The following is a 13,221-nucleotide window of genomic DNA, read 5'->3' on the forward strand; positions in this document are numbered from 1 at the left end:
ATCTGAAGAAGTGATATCCTGGACAATGTAGGTCACACTGAATGTGTATTTTGTCTGTATGTTCAGATTTTACTGAGTTATGACTCGGAGAAGGAGTATGAATACTGACGTTATACTGAGTCCGTTTTTGTAATGCGCAGCTTCACTGTGTCTCTCAAGTGATAATGTATGGTTATGCAGGGTTTTGAAGCATTCGCTCTATTAACTACTTCTGAATTAATTAACTAGATCATTTTAACTATAGAATCATGGAATGTGCAATGTAAAAACACCCACATGTTCGCTCTGTTAACCACATAGCTGGCTGTAGAGAAAAAAACAAATATATGAGTTGTGTAAAAATAGAGATGACTAGTTTGATGGCTACGCCGCCTAATGTGGCTTCCAGGGTCTGTTGAGTATAATAGACGCCGTGTCCTTGCCCCATGTATTCAGCAGTCACGGTTTAAAAGTTGCCTTTTCTTGCCTCTATATGCAGCTGTTACAGCTGCTGTTTTAGAAGATGGTCCAAGTCAGCTTCCAAACTTCAGCAGCTAGCAATATATGTTAGAATTAATTCTGAAAATGTGTTTATTAATGCAGCAAGTTTACATTGCAAACAGTGCAAAACTATCAAAGACACAATGCAAAACGCATACCATAAAAAAAAGCAAATCCAAACATGTAAATCCGACACATCTGCATCACATCATGGCCCACATGCAATGCAATGATGCATCAGAAAGAGCTCCTCCTGTCTGAGTCTGTTGCAGAACAATGCGCTGAATGCATGGGGCACTCCAGCTGAAAAGCTGAGATTGGCTTAAGCTAACGAGCTTCTTGACTGCTTGGGTTGTCTAAGTTAATTACAAATAGTCTGATTAGCTCACCAGTCTGTGCTTTTCTCCACCTCAGTTACAATTTGGTGAAAGTCCTGGGACTTCTGTTGCCCTCTGAGTCATCTGCCTGACTGCTCTCGCGTAAACAATGCAGAGCACGCTTCCACAGGGGATGCAGCGGTGTGTGTGTGTATGTATTGTGTTTCTCTGAGCGTTCTTAGTCTGCCACAGAAAATGACCTTTGGCATGATCTGTACAACACAGCTCCAAAGCCCACAGTGCAGATGCTGAAAATCCACTCTGTCTGTGCTGTGACGTCTGCAACCACCTCAATGAATCATGCAGTTCACAATTACGCTGGAAAACGCTCAACACGCCACAGAACAACTGTTGACACTTTACAAAGCCTCAGCTGCCCCTGGTGCTAGAACAGGGCGGGATGTGTGACACTGAGTGGGAATGTCAGGAACAGAGAGCGTGTTTGCTGAACTGTCCCAAACGCTACTATTCGGCCTGAAATATTTACCACTGAGCTTAGATTGCAGAGATGTGAAGGGAGGAAAGAGCATCACGATGGGCCAAGGGGAGGTTAGAAAAAGAGTCAAATATCAAAGCCGTAAAAAAGGCAATCACAGAGATAAATCACAAGTCAAAGCCCAAAGAAACAGGAAATAGAAACAGATATGATCAAGACGTACCTCAAGAAGCTTCACTTACTGTTATATCACAACAAAAGACAATTTGTCCAGGTCTCAACAACATTACATTTAAAAAAAAAAGGCAAGGAGTTTAACTCCCTCAAGTGTGAACAATATGATAACGGGTTTATGTCTCTTACCTCGACAAACAGGAAACAGGGGACGATGGAGCTGCTGCTCTTTACACCCGGCTTCTCCTCCGATGCCATCCCTCTCTCTGTTTCTGTGGACGTCCCTCTGTCTGCCTCTCTGTCTATTTACCTGAAGGAAAGAGGGCAAGTCAGGTTAGTCCACTGTCCAACCCGAGGTCACGTTCAGAGTGTGAGATTAAGTGGAATCCAATCAGGACAAATGAGCCTTGGATAGGTGTGAGGATTTCCCTGATGCCTCATCTCGCTTTCGACACGACACAGCTGGTTATTTTACTCAGTTCATTGTTTCTGTGATGCCATTTTTATTGTTTATTTAAATGATACATCCATGAATATTTAAAACACGCACAAAAACTGAACTCATTTCTTTGCACTGGGGGCTATGTGCATTCAGCAGTTGACTGTTGCAGTCACTGAAATGCCTTTACTCATTTTGATAATGCTTTTAAGCTGCCCCCAAGGTGTAAGAACAAAAATAATTTCAATAAATTCTGCCAACTGTTTCCCAATCTACCCCTCTGTGTTTGGCATTTTACTGAATGATAACATTGCCAGGTGCAATCATCTACTGACCATAATAACGAAACACTGTTTGATCTGAAATCTATGTATGTACCTGTGTAAATTATTACAATTCATATTTCACAACTTTAAAAATAGTGAACTAAAGGCTAAATATATTCATTTGTTCTTGTAAAATAAGTGGCAGGGGCAGCCAAATGAAGACAATTTGCAGAGCTAGCTGCCGTTGTACATTGTTAGGCTATATAGTGATATACTAGCTGAACATCCTAGCACTAGCCAGCCACAATAGGAGACAGACCACCATAACTTTTCATGTGACAGAGACAACAACAGGCATCATCAGGAAAATTTTTGATCGCATTGGTAGCTTAGTGTAGGTAATCAGCAAAGGTGCAAAACCAAACTGATGAACTTGATACAGCTAACAGAAGGACTGGGTAAAGACTATCTGACTGCATAAATAAGACGAGAGCACAACTCAATGTTTATCAAAAAGACAACAAAATTCTCCTTTGTAACATTTTTTCTAGAGGTAGTGCTTGTTTTGCCACCACCATCAGTCACATGACCAAGCTGCCCAATTTAAATATTTAATTTCGATTCATGTTAGCAAAGGGCTAAACCAGAAGTTAGGTAGCATAAGTTTCTCTCTCTACAGTTTATTCAAAAGATGTATGGCATATCCCACAAAGCACTCTTGATTTGATGACTGACTACATTCCATTTCTGTTTTGTGAAGAAGTTTAGACTCCAGCATATGAAACTGGATGGCTAGTAAACATTTTATGATAGTATGAAGTTTTGCATGGATGGAGAGCCTTAAGAGGTTCTGGTAGGTGGACAAAGCCAGCTTGCTGTTTCACCTTGTGTCCAGTATTTGCTAAGCTAGGCTAATCTACTGCTGGCTGTAGCTTTATATTTAATTCACATACATGCAAGTGGAATTGAGCTTCACATCTCATTCTGAATCAGAATCAGAAGTGTATTTCCCAAAATGCCTCACTGTATTTCCACCATAAAGTGGAAGAAAAACAAGAAGACAGGAGTAAACAAGCACACATTAAACACACAGACAAAGGACAAAGTATTCAACATTGTATTAAGGAGGACAAAAGGGAAGAACTGCCAGCAGTTTGTACAGTGTGATCCCTGTTGTCACACTTTGCAAACAGCCTCAAAAGTGAGTGGGAGTGGGAGTGCTCAGCTCGATCTGGCCTCAAGATTTTCATCTATACCACCACTGAACTTAGAACACAAACTCTCCTTGGCATGGATCTTGAACCATCTGACAGATTCTGAACTTACATACAATATATAGAAACAGGGGCGAGGAGGGAAGAGGAGGGAAGAGGAGAGGTAGGAAAAAAGGACCTTTTTTTGTTTCAGAGAAGTTGTCAGGTTGACCTCCATTCTGCCAGTGAGTGGTGTGTTATGTGCAGAAGAGCTTTCTTCCTCCTAATTCCTTCTACACTGGTGGAAAGAATAGGCCTGAGGGATGAATAAGGCATGAAGCCAAGCTCTTAGCAGCCCGCAGAACAACGCAATGTGCAAACCAAGACTGCTTTTAGAGAGGGTTGGTTGGACTGTGTGTGTATGCGTATGCATGGTGTGTGTGCGAGATGCCCAAAAGGTAACGGAAACCAACAGTGAGAGAAATAGAAACAGAGAGACAGAGGGAGGAATCTTTCCTGTTTCTTCGCCACTAGAGGCTGATGGGAAGAGTAACTTTGTGTTTGATTCCCTCAGTGGGAGGCAGCACAAAAGAGACTCCCTCCCACAGTTTGGGCCACCGGCTGAGAAAGTACACGCATTCAGCTGTGAGTTGGTGGTGGATTTCCTGAAGATGAAACAGTTTTTTGGGAAAAAAACACCCGGGTGGCCAGAGATGAGGCGGAGAAGCTTTTGATGATAACGATAATGATAAGTGGGACAGCAAGCCAGGGATGAACTCACCTAAAGAATGGGAATAATAAAGGCTTGTTACAATCCCAATTGGTGTATGCAGATTTCTTAGTTGTCCCACGCGCTGACTTTTTCTCAGAAGCCTTTTCTAAGTGCTGACTTGGGTGACAAGTTTGCAGCTTGTAGTAATGGAAAATCTGGCCACTGCTCTCAATAAAGAACATGGAAAGTGCATTAAAATCAGCGTTGAGAGAGTTACTCGAGGGAATTAACTATTTATATATTCCTAATTGAAAAGTATAAACACTCTCAGATATTACTCTAAAGGGTTGGGAGAGAGCAAAAACTCAGCTAAGTGAATACTGGATGTACACTCACCAGGTGGTCGGAAATGACTCCAAATGAATGCTAATGTTGCTCTGTAAATAGGGGGTGTGTAAATAAGCCAAAAATGTCCCCAATGTCCCCATATCGACATAAAAGGGGATGACACATCCAATGTAGCGTTCAAAACTTGTTTCCGCTGCCCCCAAGTGGCCACAAACATCTGTTATTCGATTTGATCATTTAAAGGATAAGTTCCCCCCAAAATGACAATTCTGTCATTAGCCCTTTACACACAGAGACTCTGCATTATCTCTACAGCGGGGGTTTGCCAGTTCTCTGCCTTTGTATGTTCACACAGAACCAAGCAGCTTTGCCGTACAGTCATGCCAGTGTGTATCAATTCATAAAGCACTCCGGCGCAGTGGAACCAAAAGAGGCATGACGGTACATGTCATGATGTTGACCTTTGCAGTTATAATATAACCCACCATACATCCTGGAAAGTGACAAGTTATATCTTTTGCTCTAAATTACATAATTACATAATCGCCATCAGTAAACTGGATGGTGTCTGACTCTCTCACTCGCGGGGAGGGATGCTGTTTTCTGGGGGAAAGTTCACTGAAGTCCTGGTTGGGAGGGCTGACCATCACTGTGAATTTTTAAGAGAGTAACTTCAACAACACAATAGTGGAAGGAGACAAAAACTTAGTGAGTTAAAGTTTTTTGCTGGGGACAGATGCAGTTTTTCAGGCAGAAATGTGATAAAGAGTCAGTAGGACAGACAGGATGACAGACAGCATGACAGACATGGGGACAAACAGGAGGACAGACAGGAGGACAGATACTTCTCCACATATAACTGTGGTAAGTTTTCCTCATATAAGTTGCCAATGACACTACCGGTTACTACATTACTGTTGTTTGGTCGTGTAACATTGCTTTGCGTGGCATTTATTTTTTTATTTTGTTGAGTGAAGGATCTCTTTAGTTGTCAGATTGTGAACACCATCAGATCGGCTCTGTGCCTACGTCTGATCCATCCACACAGACACCATCGCGTCTATCCTGCACCTCTGATACTACCGCCGGAGGCACATCAGAGCTGCAGCGAAATTTCACCCCTCTCTGCATCTGAAGCTTTCATACGGAGGACGATGTGGAGAATCTGCACATGATCCCCGCACTCAAAGGGCAGTGTGAATGGGGCTATCGTCTAAACCTTCATGCCAACGGAGAGCGCGATGAAGTTTCATAGTGCGCAAGATATTTTTGGAGCCTTGCAGCAAAAAGTGGTGTAGCATTTTCCTACACAAGAGTACTACTGAAGAGTAGCTGAAAACATAAAGTAGCTCCATACAACCTGTTCAGCATAATCCAAGTCTCAGAAATACTAGAGATCCCTCATTTATTGGAGAAGACATTACTTACACCTGTGGCACACTAACGCTTAGCAGCCACAGTGAGGATTTCAGCTTAAAAAGATCGTAAATAACTTTTTTCAAATAAATTAAGAAGTTTAGAGCCTCTGGGAACTTGGATTATGCCGAAGGCGCTGTATGGAGCACTTTTATGATTTCCTTCGGTTGTTTTTGTGAATGCTTTAAGACAAGTCCCAATCTTTTCCAGTTGTTAAGATTAATGATTAAATTCTGTTTTGCTGTAAAGCGCCAGAAATGTTATGTGGGCTACAACAATTCACTTGATCCTCAATCACTATGGGAGTGAGTAGATGAATGGATTGTCATTTTTGGGTGACCTTATCCTTGAAAAGATGTAAAAATAGAACACACTGAACTTACATTGTGGTGTAACAAGCTTTACTGATCATGTATATCTAGCTTAACGTTAGCCACAGTGACCAAAGCACCCAAGTGGTCCTGTTCAGGGTTTACATAGCCTCCAACTGGGAACAACACCAAGGTAGCTACGGAATGCAGGCTTACTAATAGCAAATGTTAGCAAGTCAGCTAGGTACACGAAAAACAACATGTATTTCAATACGAATTTTGAGTTACAGTGACTAAAATCTTTCTCATTTAACTTGAGGCTAAATGAGGCCAAACCCAACACTTCAAGTCGCATTACTGTAACGTTAAAAGATAACGGTGATTAAAATGCACGTAATGTGGAAAAAAAGAGGGACTCCAGCTGTTACTGATCTGATTAGGGGGTCCAAGTGAAAAGGAGCCTAATCTGATAGTCCATCAATCAATCAGAGAAAACCAATACAACCTGTCAGCACAGACAGATCGGTGGATAGACAGATGCGTGTCGTTTGAGAGGGGGGGCAAAGAAAGACAAAGACGTGAGCCAAGGACAAAAATTACACAGAGACAGTCTCCCAATCACAATAAAAACATGAGGGAACTGAAATCAAAATGGTGGAGATGAGAGAAGCAAAGCGAGCTGCAGAGGGGAAAGTTGAATTAGCACCGTCACACACACACGCACGCACACTGCACACGCTGATGCACACACACACACGTCATGAAGAGCAGGACATTTGAATTTTCTGCTGCTCTGAGGACTCCAGTCAAGGGGTAGAGACCCAGGCAGCCATATGTCCTCTCTCCTGCCTCTGCAGTCCACCACCCTGCCCCAGGACATACAGTACACACGCCTGTGCAAGTGAGCATACACACACACACACACACACACACACACACACAAGGGCTAATTGGACAAAGCAATTTGGATCATGCCTGATTATACGGTTATTTCTGCATTGCCATTCAATGCTCTTGCAGACTTTAACGTCACCTCTTCTTTTGTGCATAAATCCACATTTGTGCAGCAGAAACATGAGAAAAGGTGCAGCAGCAATGCAGCATTAAAATGCTAACTGTCAGCCAGACATTGTACTGTTTCTGTGTGCCACATCCAAATAGATTACTCTGTCATAACCTCAATAGTTAAGACTTTGACTGCAGAACATTTTTGTCAGTGTGGCCCAATGATGGAAATGCTCTCCTTTTTTGTGAGCATTTACCTGCAGCCCAGAGCTGTCACTGTTAATCTGAGCAAAGCATCGCAATCCCCAGCTCTCATGTTGCTTTAGATTTTTTTTTTTGGTTTTGTGTGTGTCTCCCAAATCACAAAAATGGATTTCACCTCAGACCCCATGCTGTATCATACTCACACATGTATATTCTAGATGCATGGCAGAAAGCCATACTTCTTGTGCACACACAGGCTACAACCACAAACAATACACATTTCCTGACACCTGGGTTGAGTAACAAATAATCAACAAACATCCCACTCTTCTGCCTATAAGGCATCCCCTCCCTACTATTAATAGAGCAAAGTCAAGGAGGAGAGTAGAAACGTAATAGGATTTACCCAGTGCTGGATAATTAGAGCTTCTGTTTGGGGAATACCACCGCAAAACACAGAATACCACAGAGAGACACTCCCCCCCAACACAACACACACACACGCCCACAGGCACGCTCAAAGACCCTGGGAAGAAGCAGATAACAACAGATCCACTTAAAGCACAGAAAATGCAAAACAGTGACTTCCTCAACACGACTGCTCTGCATGGGCTCCTCAGGCAGACCGGCTGTTCGAATCACATGGAGAGAAAACCTGCTGTCCGTCCCTCCATTCATCCATCCCTCCATACCTCCCTCCTTCCCTCCCTCCCTCCTTACCTCGGATACCTCGTCGCCAAAGCTGACGGTTGCCGTGGCACCAGATTCCTATGCGGTGGCCATGTCAGATCAGATGATGGTAAAGTGGTGTGAATATCTCCTTCTACCCAGCTGTTTGTCTCTCCTTCTTCTTCTATTCCCTCTACTCTCTCCCTCTCCACAGTGAAGCGTGAGAGACGGCGGCAGCAGCAGCAGCAGCAGCAGCAGCAGCAGCAGCAGCGTCTGTGTCTCCAAATCTTCCACACATGCACACACTCACACACACACACTCACCCTCCTTTTAATTAGCTTGTTCCAACAACCAGTGATGACTAATAAATTAAGTGGCTGAAATTACCTCCTGTGCAGTGTAGGGTCCAATGAGGAGACACGGAGGGAGATGGAGAGAGGGCAAGAACATGTGTGTGTGAGGGAGTAAGAGTGTGTGTGAGGGAGACGGTGATCGAGAGAGAGAGAAAGAGAGAGAGAGAGAGAGAGAGAGAGAGAGAGAGAGAGAGAGAGAGAGAGAGAGAGAGAGAGAGGGAGGGAGGGAGGGAGGGCATGCATTATGTGTGTCAGCTCATTTGTATTCAAAGCTTGTTTTCCCTCTCCATCCCTCCCCTTCTCTTTCCCTCTGTCCATCTCTCCCCTTATCTCCCTCCCTCATTCCATCCATTCCTCCCTCCTCTCTCCCCCTCTTTCGCTCCCTTCCCTTTTTCCTCTGCTTCTCCTCATGAATGGAAGTAGAGGACGTGAACCTGACCCATACGTTACAGGAAGGAAGGATGGATGCTGCACACACTACGGCAGAAAATGAAAGCTACATATGTGCATGTGTGTGTGTGTGTGTGTGTGTGTGTGTTGAAGACTGCTTGGCTGTGAGCCTTCAGCTCAGCACCATCTGAATGTGGGTTAATGATACATGGCTATTGATCTAGCGCTCCTGGAGAACATGTAACATCACGGGTCAGAGCTGGTAACAGAGGAAGAGAGGTCGGTCAGACTGTCTGGACAGTAGTGCGTGCCTGCGCTTGTTGTGCACACATGCCTATGTCAGTGTTAAAGGTGAATGAGAGTGTGAAGTAATGCAGGAAAAAGATATAGCTGGTCATGACAGAATTATCTATTAAAACAATACATCACCTTCAGCAGTGAATCTGCTGAGGGCACATCCTGCTGCTTAAAACTCTGCCAGTTATGACACTTTACTTCTCTCTAGAGGGTCGAGGCAAATATAATACAGGCAGCCACAGAGAGGACACCATTGCCTACAGCAGTTCTGGCAAATGATGAGGAGGTTGTGGTGGAATTATACTGGATGAAGGCTTTTTAGTCAAACTAGCAGCATGTTTCTAGGGATGGCAGTGTTGGTTGGTTGACAGACATTCATGAGGTCAATGCTTTTGGGTTTGTGTCAAATATGTCAACAACTGTCGGATGGATCAAAACTGAATTGGGTACAGACATCGACAGGTTTATTTCAGGATGCAGTGCTTCCCACAGAATGACGGTTTAGCTGACACAGCTTGATGTTAACGATGCAAACTATCGAAACTATATAAAGCCAACCTGGTACCGAGGGACACTGCAACAACCAGGTGCACAGGCTCGGACAAAACAACAGTATTAGAAGGGTTACATTAAACAGCACAATCAGTGTGTATACCCGATGTGTGCATGTGTGTTCATCTGCAGAGCATGTGCGATCGTCAGTAGATGGGGGGAGTACAGCGAGGAAAAATTGTCTACTCGTTAATCAATCAAGGATGGCCTCGTACTCTCGCATGGACAAAACAGAAACAGTGAGAAATTTCAAAATGAGTCACCAAATATACTCGGGCAGTTAATATACCTGGGCTATCCCATCAGCCCCAGCTGTGCTTTGCTTTAAACGCTAATGTTAGTATGCTAACACACTAAACCAAGAATGCGAACAACCACATACCTGCTATATGTCTGGAAGTTAGTGTTAACATGTTAGCATACTGACTTTAGCATTTAGCTCAAAACATACCATTCTTATTTTATAACCATCCCCAAGAAATAGTAACAGAACATGATTACCTCCGCACTGAGAAGTTTAGGTAGGTGAATGTTTACAGTGTAAATACTGAACTATGCTAACTACTGGGAAAGACTGCCATTATCTACTTCAGCTTACATACATCAACTCCAATTGAAAAATAATCCAAAATGAAAAATAACATGAAACATACCGATAAAATGTTCCTAATTTTTAAAATACAATGTCAGATCTGCTCACCTTTTGCAAGAAGCTTTAATGAGAAACAAGTTGTTTGATCTACCTCATCATCAATGCACTGTATCACCGTGTTCTACAATGCATACATTAACTGGAGGAAAGGTGGACTCCTGCAGCTCAGAGAGACCCAAAGGTGCTAAATGAATCAAGAGGTTAACCTCGGGCATTTCTGTTAGCCGGGCTGCTGGTGGCTTCTGCCTCTCCCACTCTTCATTAATATGGCATTACCTCAGAGACATAAGTAGCCACTAGCCCTTTTTATGTGCACACAGCATCTGATGTATATTTTATGAATGACAATACATCAAGAAAGACGGAAAGAACACCAGTGACCACTGGCTGTGTGAAACTGTGAAATGATTGATGTGTTAAGCAATCTCTAGAAGGAAGATCAGCAAAAGAAAAAAATTGCCAAATCCACTTGGATTAAATATAAAAGTAATCTAATAACATCCCTAATTCACAATTCTTTATCATTAACGAGTTGAGAAGGAATCAAATCAAATCTTTATGAATTTTTGAGGGCCCTGTCAATGAAATTCATCTCCATTCTCTATCTTTCTCTCCAAATCATCACCTCACCAGGCCTGAATTCCCCTCCTCCAATGCTGAGTGTGCTGTCTCGCGTCGTATTGGTCTCAGTGGGATTGTCATGAGGGCAGATGAGATATGGCCCCAGCATCGTGGAAATGAGAAATCTGCCTGTTATGGGGCTGTTATAGTTTACATCACATTGGATGCCTGTCCCATGGGTCTACTCTCCCCCTGGCCATATACCCTGTTCCATCTCTGTCCATCCCCCTCCACGCAAGCTAAACCAACCTCAAGACTACAGTAGACACCCACTGAACTCTGTCCTTCACTGATGGAAGGTGAAAACTGAGAACAAGCAATATATAGGAGGGCATAGGATATAGGAGGGCAAAATGATAAAGGCTGGATCTGACAGAGATCTTGCTGAGCTGTGTGAATTTGTGGTTCCTCGGAAACTTTGCCTTGCATGCAGAAGCATGCACAGAAAAACACATTTATTCAGCGAGACGTGAGTTGTAGCTACTGTGTATGCATTAACACATTTACTCATTCATGCACATTGCACAACCATAAATGCAGCAATGCTTGTAAACTGTGCACTGCATGCATGCATGAATACAAGCATCCGCAGGACCCTTGGTACAGTTGGATGTCTTCCTAAACGTATACTGCATATTGGCACTATACTGCACATGCAAATCATGTAAATAATTCACATGATCAATCGAGTTTCAGTTAAACATCAGATGTGCTTTAAGGCAAGCAGTCTGGCCAATGACGTGGAGACAAGAGCAAGAACAAAAATAATCTACTCAATATACTGTGTAAAAGCAGCTGAAAGAACCCCATCACCCACCATGTTGCAAATGTGTTCATTTTCATTGAGTTTAATCTGAATGTTATTAACACTACTACTTGTACAGAGCAATATATTATTTTTTTCATTCCGTGAAAACAAGTTGTGCTGTATTTGGTCAAGCATTTGTACCAGAAGCACTTAATCTCTTAAATCAGTCTCTTTCAGCCTTTTAACCATTACTCATAGTCAACTATTGCAACTACTGCATTCAATATTACATCCAAACAATCATCTGCTCATCTCACTAATGAGCACATTTTATCTGATTTGCTTGTTTTTGACTCAAACCAAACATTCACGTGATATTAAATGCTCGAATGGTCCAGGCTGCATAAGACAAAATGGGGCATATAGGTAAGTGCATAACCTGAATACCCATTTCCAATCCCATCACGTATACACACCTTATGCACATTACCCCCCTATTACCACCGTACATAATTCCTGCACAGCTCTCCAAACACAACCCCCCACGGCCCGCACACACATGCACACACACACACACACATGCCCTTGTAACATTATGCTGGGGGCTCCAGCTGTGGTCTACAGGGGCAAATCATTAATCAGCGCGACGCGACAACAAAGGACCACCACATTCCTACACTATCCTTTTCTCTCCTTTGTCTGGACCTCCCACTTGATACTGGGCTAATTCTGCAGTTAAACACACAACAAAGCTCTTATTTTTGATCATTCTCAAACCAGATCATCCCTACTACATCACGCCTGTCTGCATTGCTACTTATTGTTGAGTGTACAGCACTTTCCATCCCTAAATATTCTGTCAATATGTGAACATTTTATAAATAAACACAAACAAAAAACAACACAGACAAATGCACCCTTATAGAACGAGGATATATTAAGATATACTGTCATATTGCTTCAATATATTATATGCTAAAACATATCATTGCATAGATAATACATTTGCATCATATGGCACGTAATTTGAAAATTAAAATGAAATGTATATTCATTTGGAGAGGATACTCATTTCAAACATGAGCCTTTGTCAGCTCTACTTGTGTCATTACGAGGTGAAGAAATTGTCATGACACTGTTTAAGTGGTACAAATAATGAAAAAACTACAATCTTAATATATTAGAACTACACATATTGAAAATATATTTCCTTTTGTGCTAACAGATGACTAGTCATTGAAGATGGAAATATCAACTTAATATCAACATATCAAACAGAACTAAGAAAGTATTTAACAGCTGTTAGATCATTTAGAAAAGTATACACACACAAAAAAGCTCTGACTTATTTTAGCTGCTCAAGTCTCTTCACATAAAATACTGCACCTTCTTCATAATTCTCATTTCATTCAAGCCAAGAGCTTCTATTCATGAATTTGTTTCATAACACAGTCTCCTGTCTCAAGTCCATGTTTTAACACCGAGCTGTGCTGCTTCATGCTCACGTGAGGAATTTCTTGCTGTCTTGGGACAGTGCCATTACAGACAGACCATGAACACAACACCACGAGGGCAAG

The 13,221-nt window shown here is 42.4% G+C and overlaps 1 protein-coding gene across 5 annotated transcripts in view; it reads right to left on the reverse strand.

The window, feature by feature from the left end:
• The window catches only part of plppr2a (phospholipid phosphatase related 2a), a 68,291-nt gene that overhangs the window by 54,021 nt on the left and 1,049 nt on the right, over positions 1-13,221 (reverse strand). For 4 of the 5 annotated variants that reach the window (XM_030406843.1, XM_030406847.1, XM_030406849.1 and 1 more), the window contains exons 1-2: positions 8,082-8,538; positions 1,657-1,777 (exon numbers count right to left, since the gene is read on the reverse strand). In XM_030406843.1, coding sequence (XP_030262703.1) covers positions 1,657-1,725 — 69 coding nt within the window. In that variant the 5' untranslated portion in view covers positions 1,726-1,777; positions 8,082-8,538. Of the gene's footprint in view, positions 1-1,656; positions 1,778-8,081; positions 8,539-13,221 lie in introns of those variants that run through there. The other variant, XM_030406845.1, reaches the window with a different exon arrangement.

Source organism: Sparus aurata, chromosome 23 (assembly GCF_900880675.1).
Source record: "Sparus aurata chromosome 23, fSpaAur1.1, whole genome shotgun sequence".
Classification (NCBI taxonomy): Eukaryota; Metazoa; Chordata; class Actinopteri; order Spariformes; family Sparidae; genus Sparus; species Sparus aurata.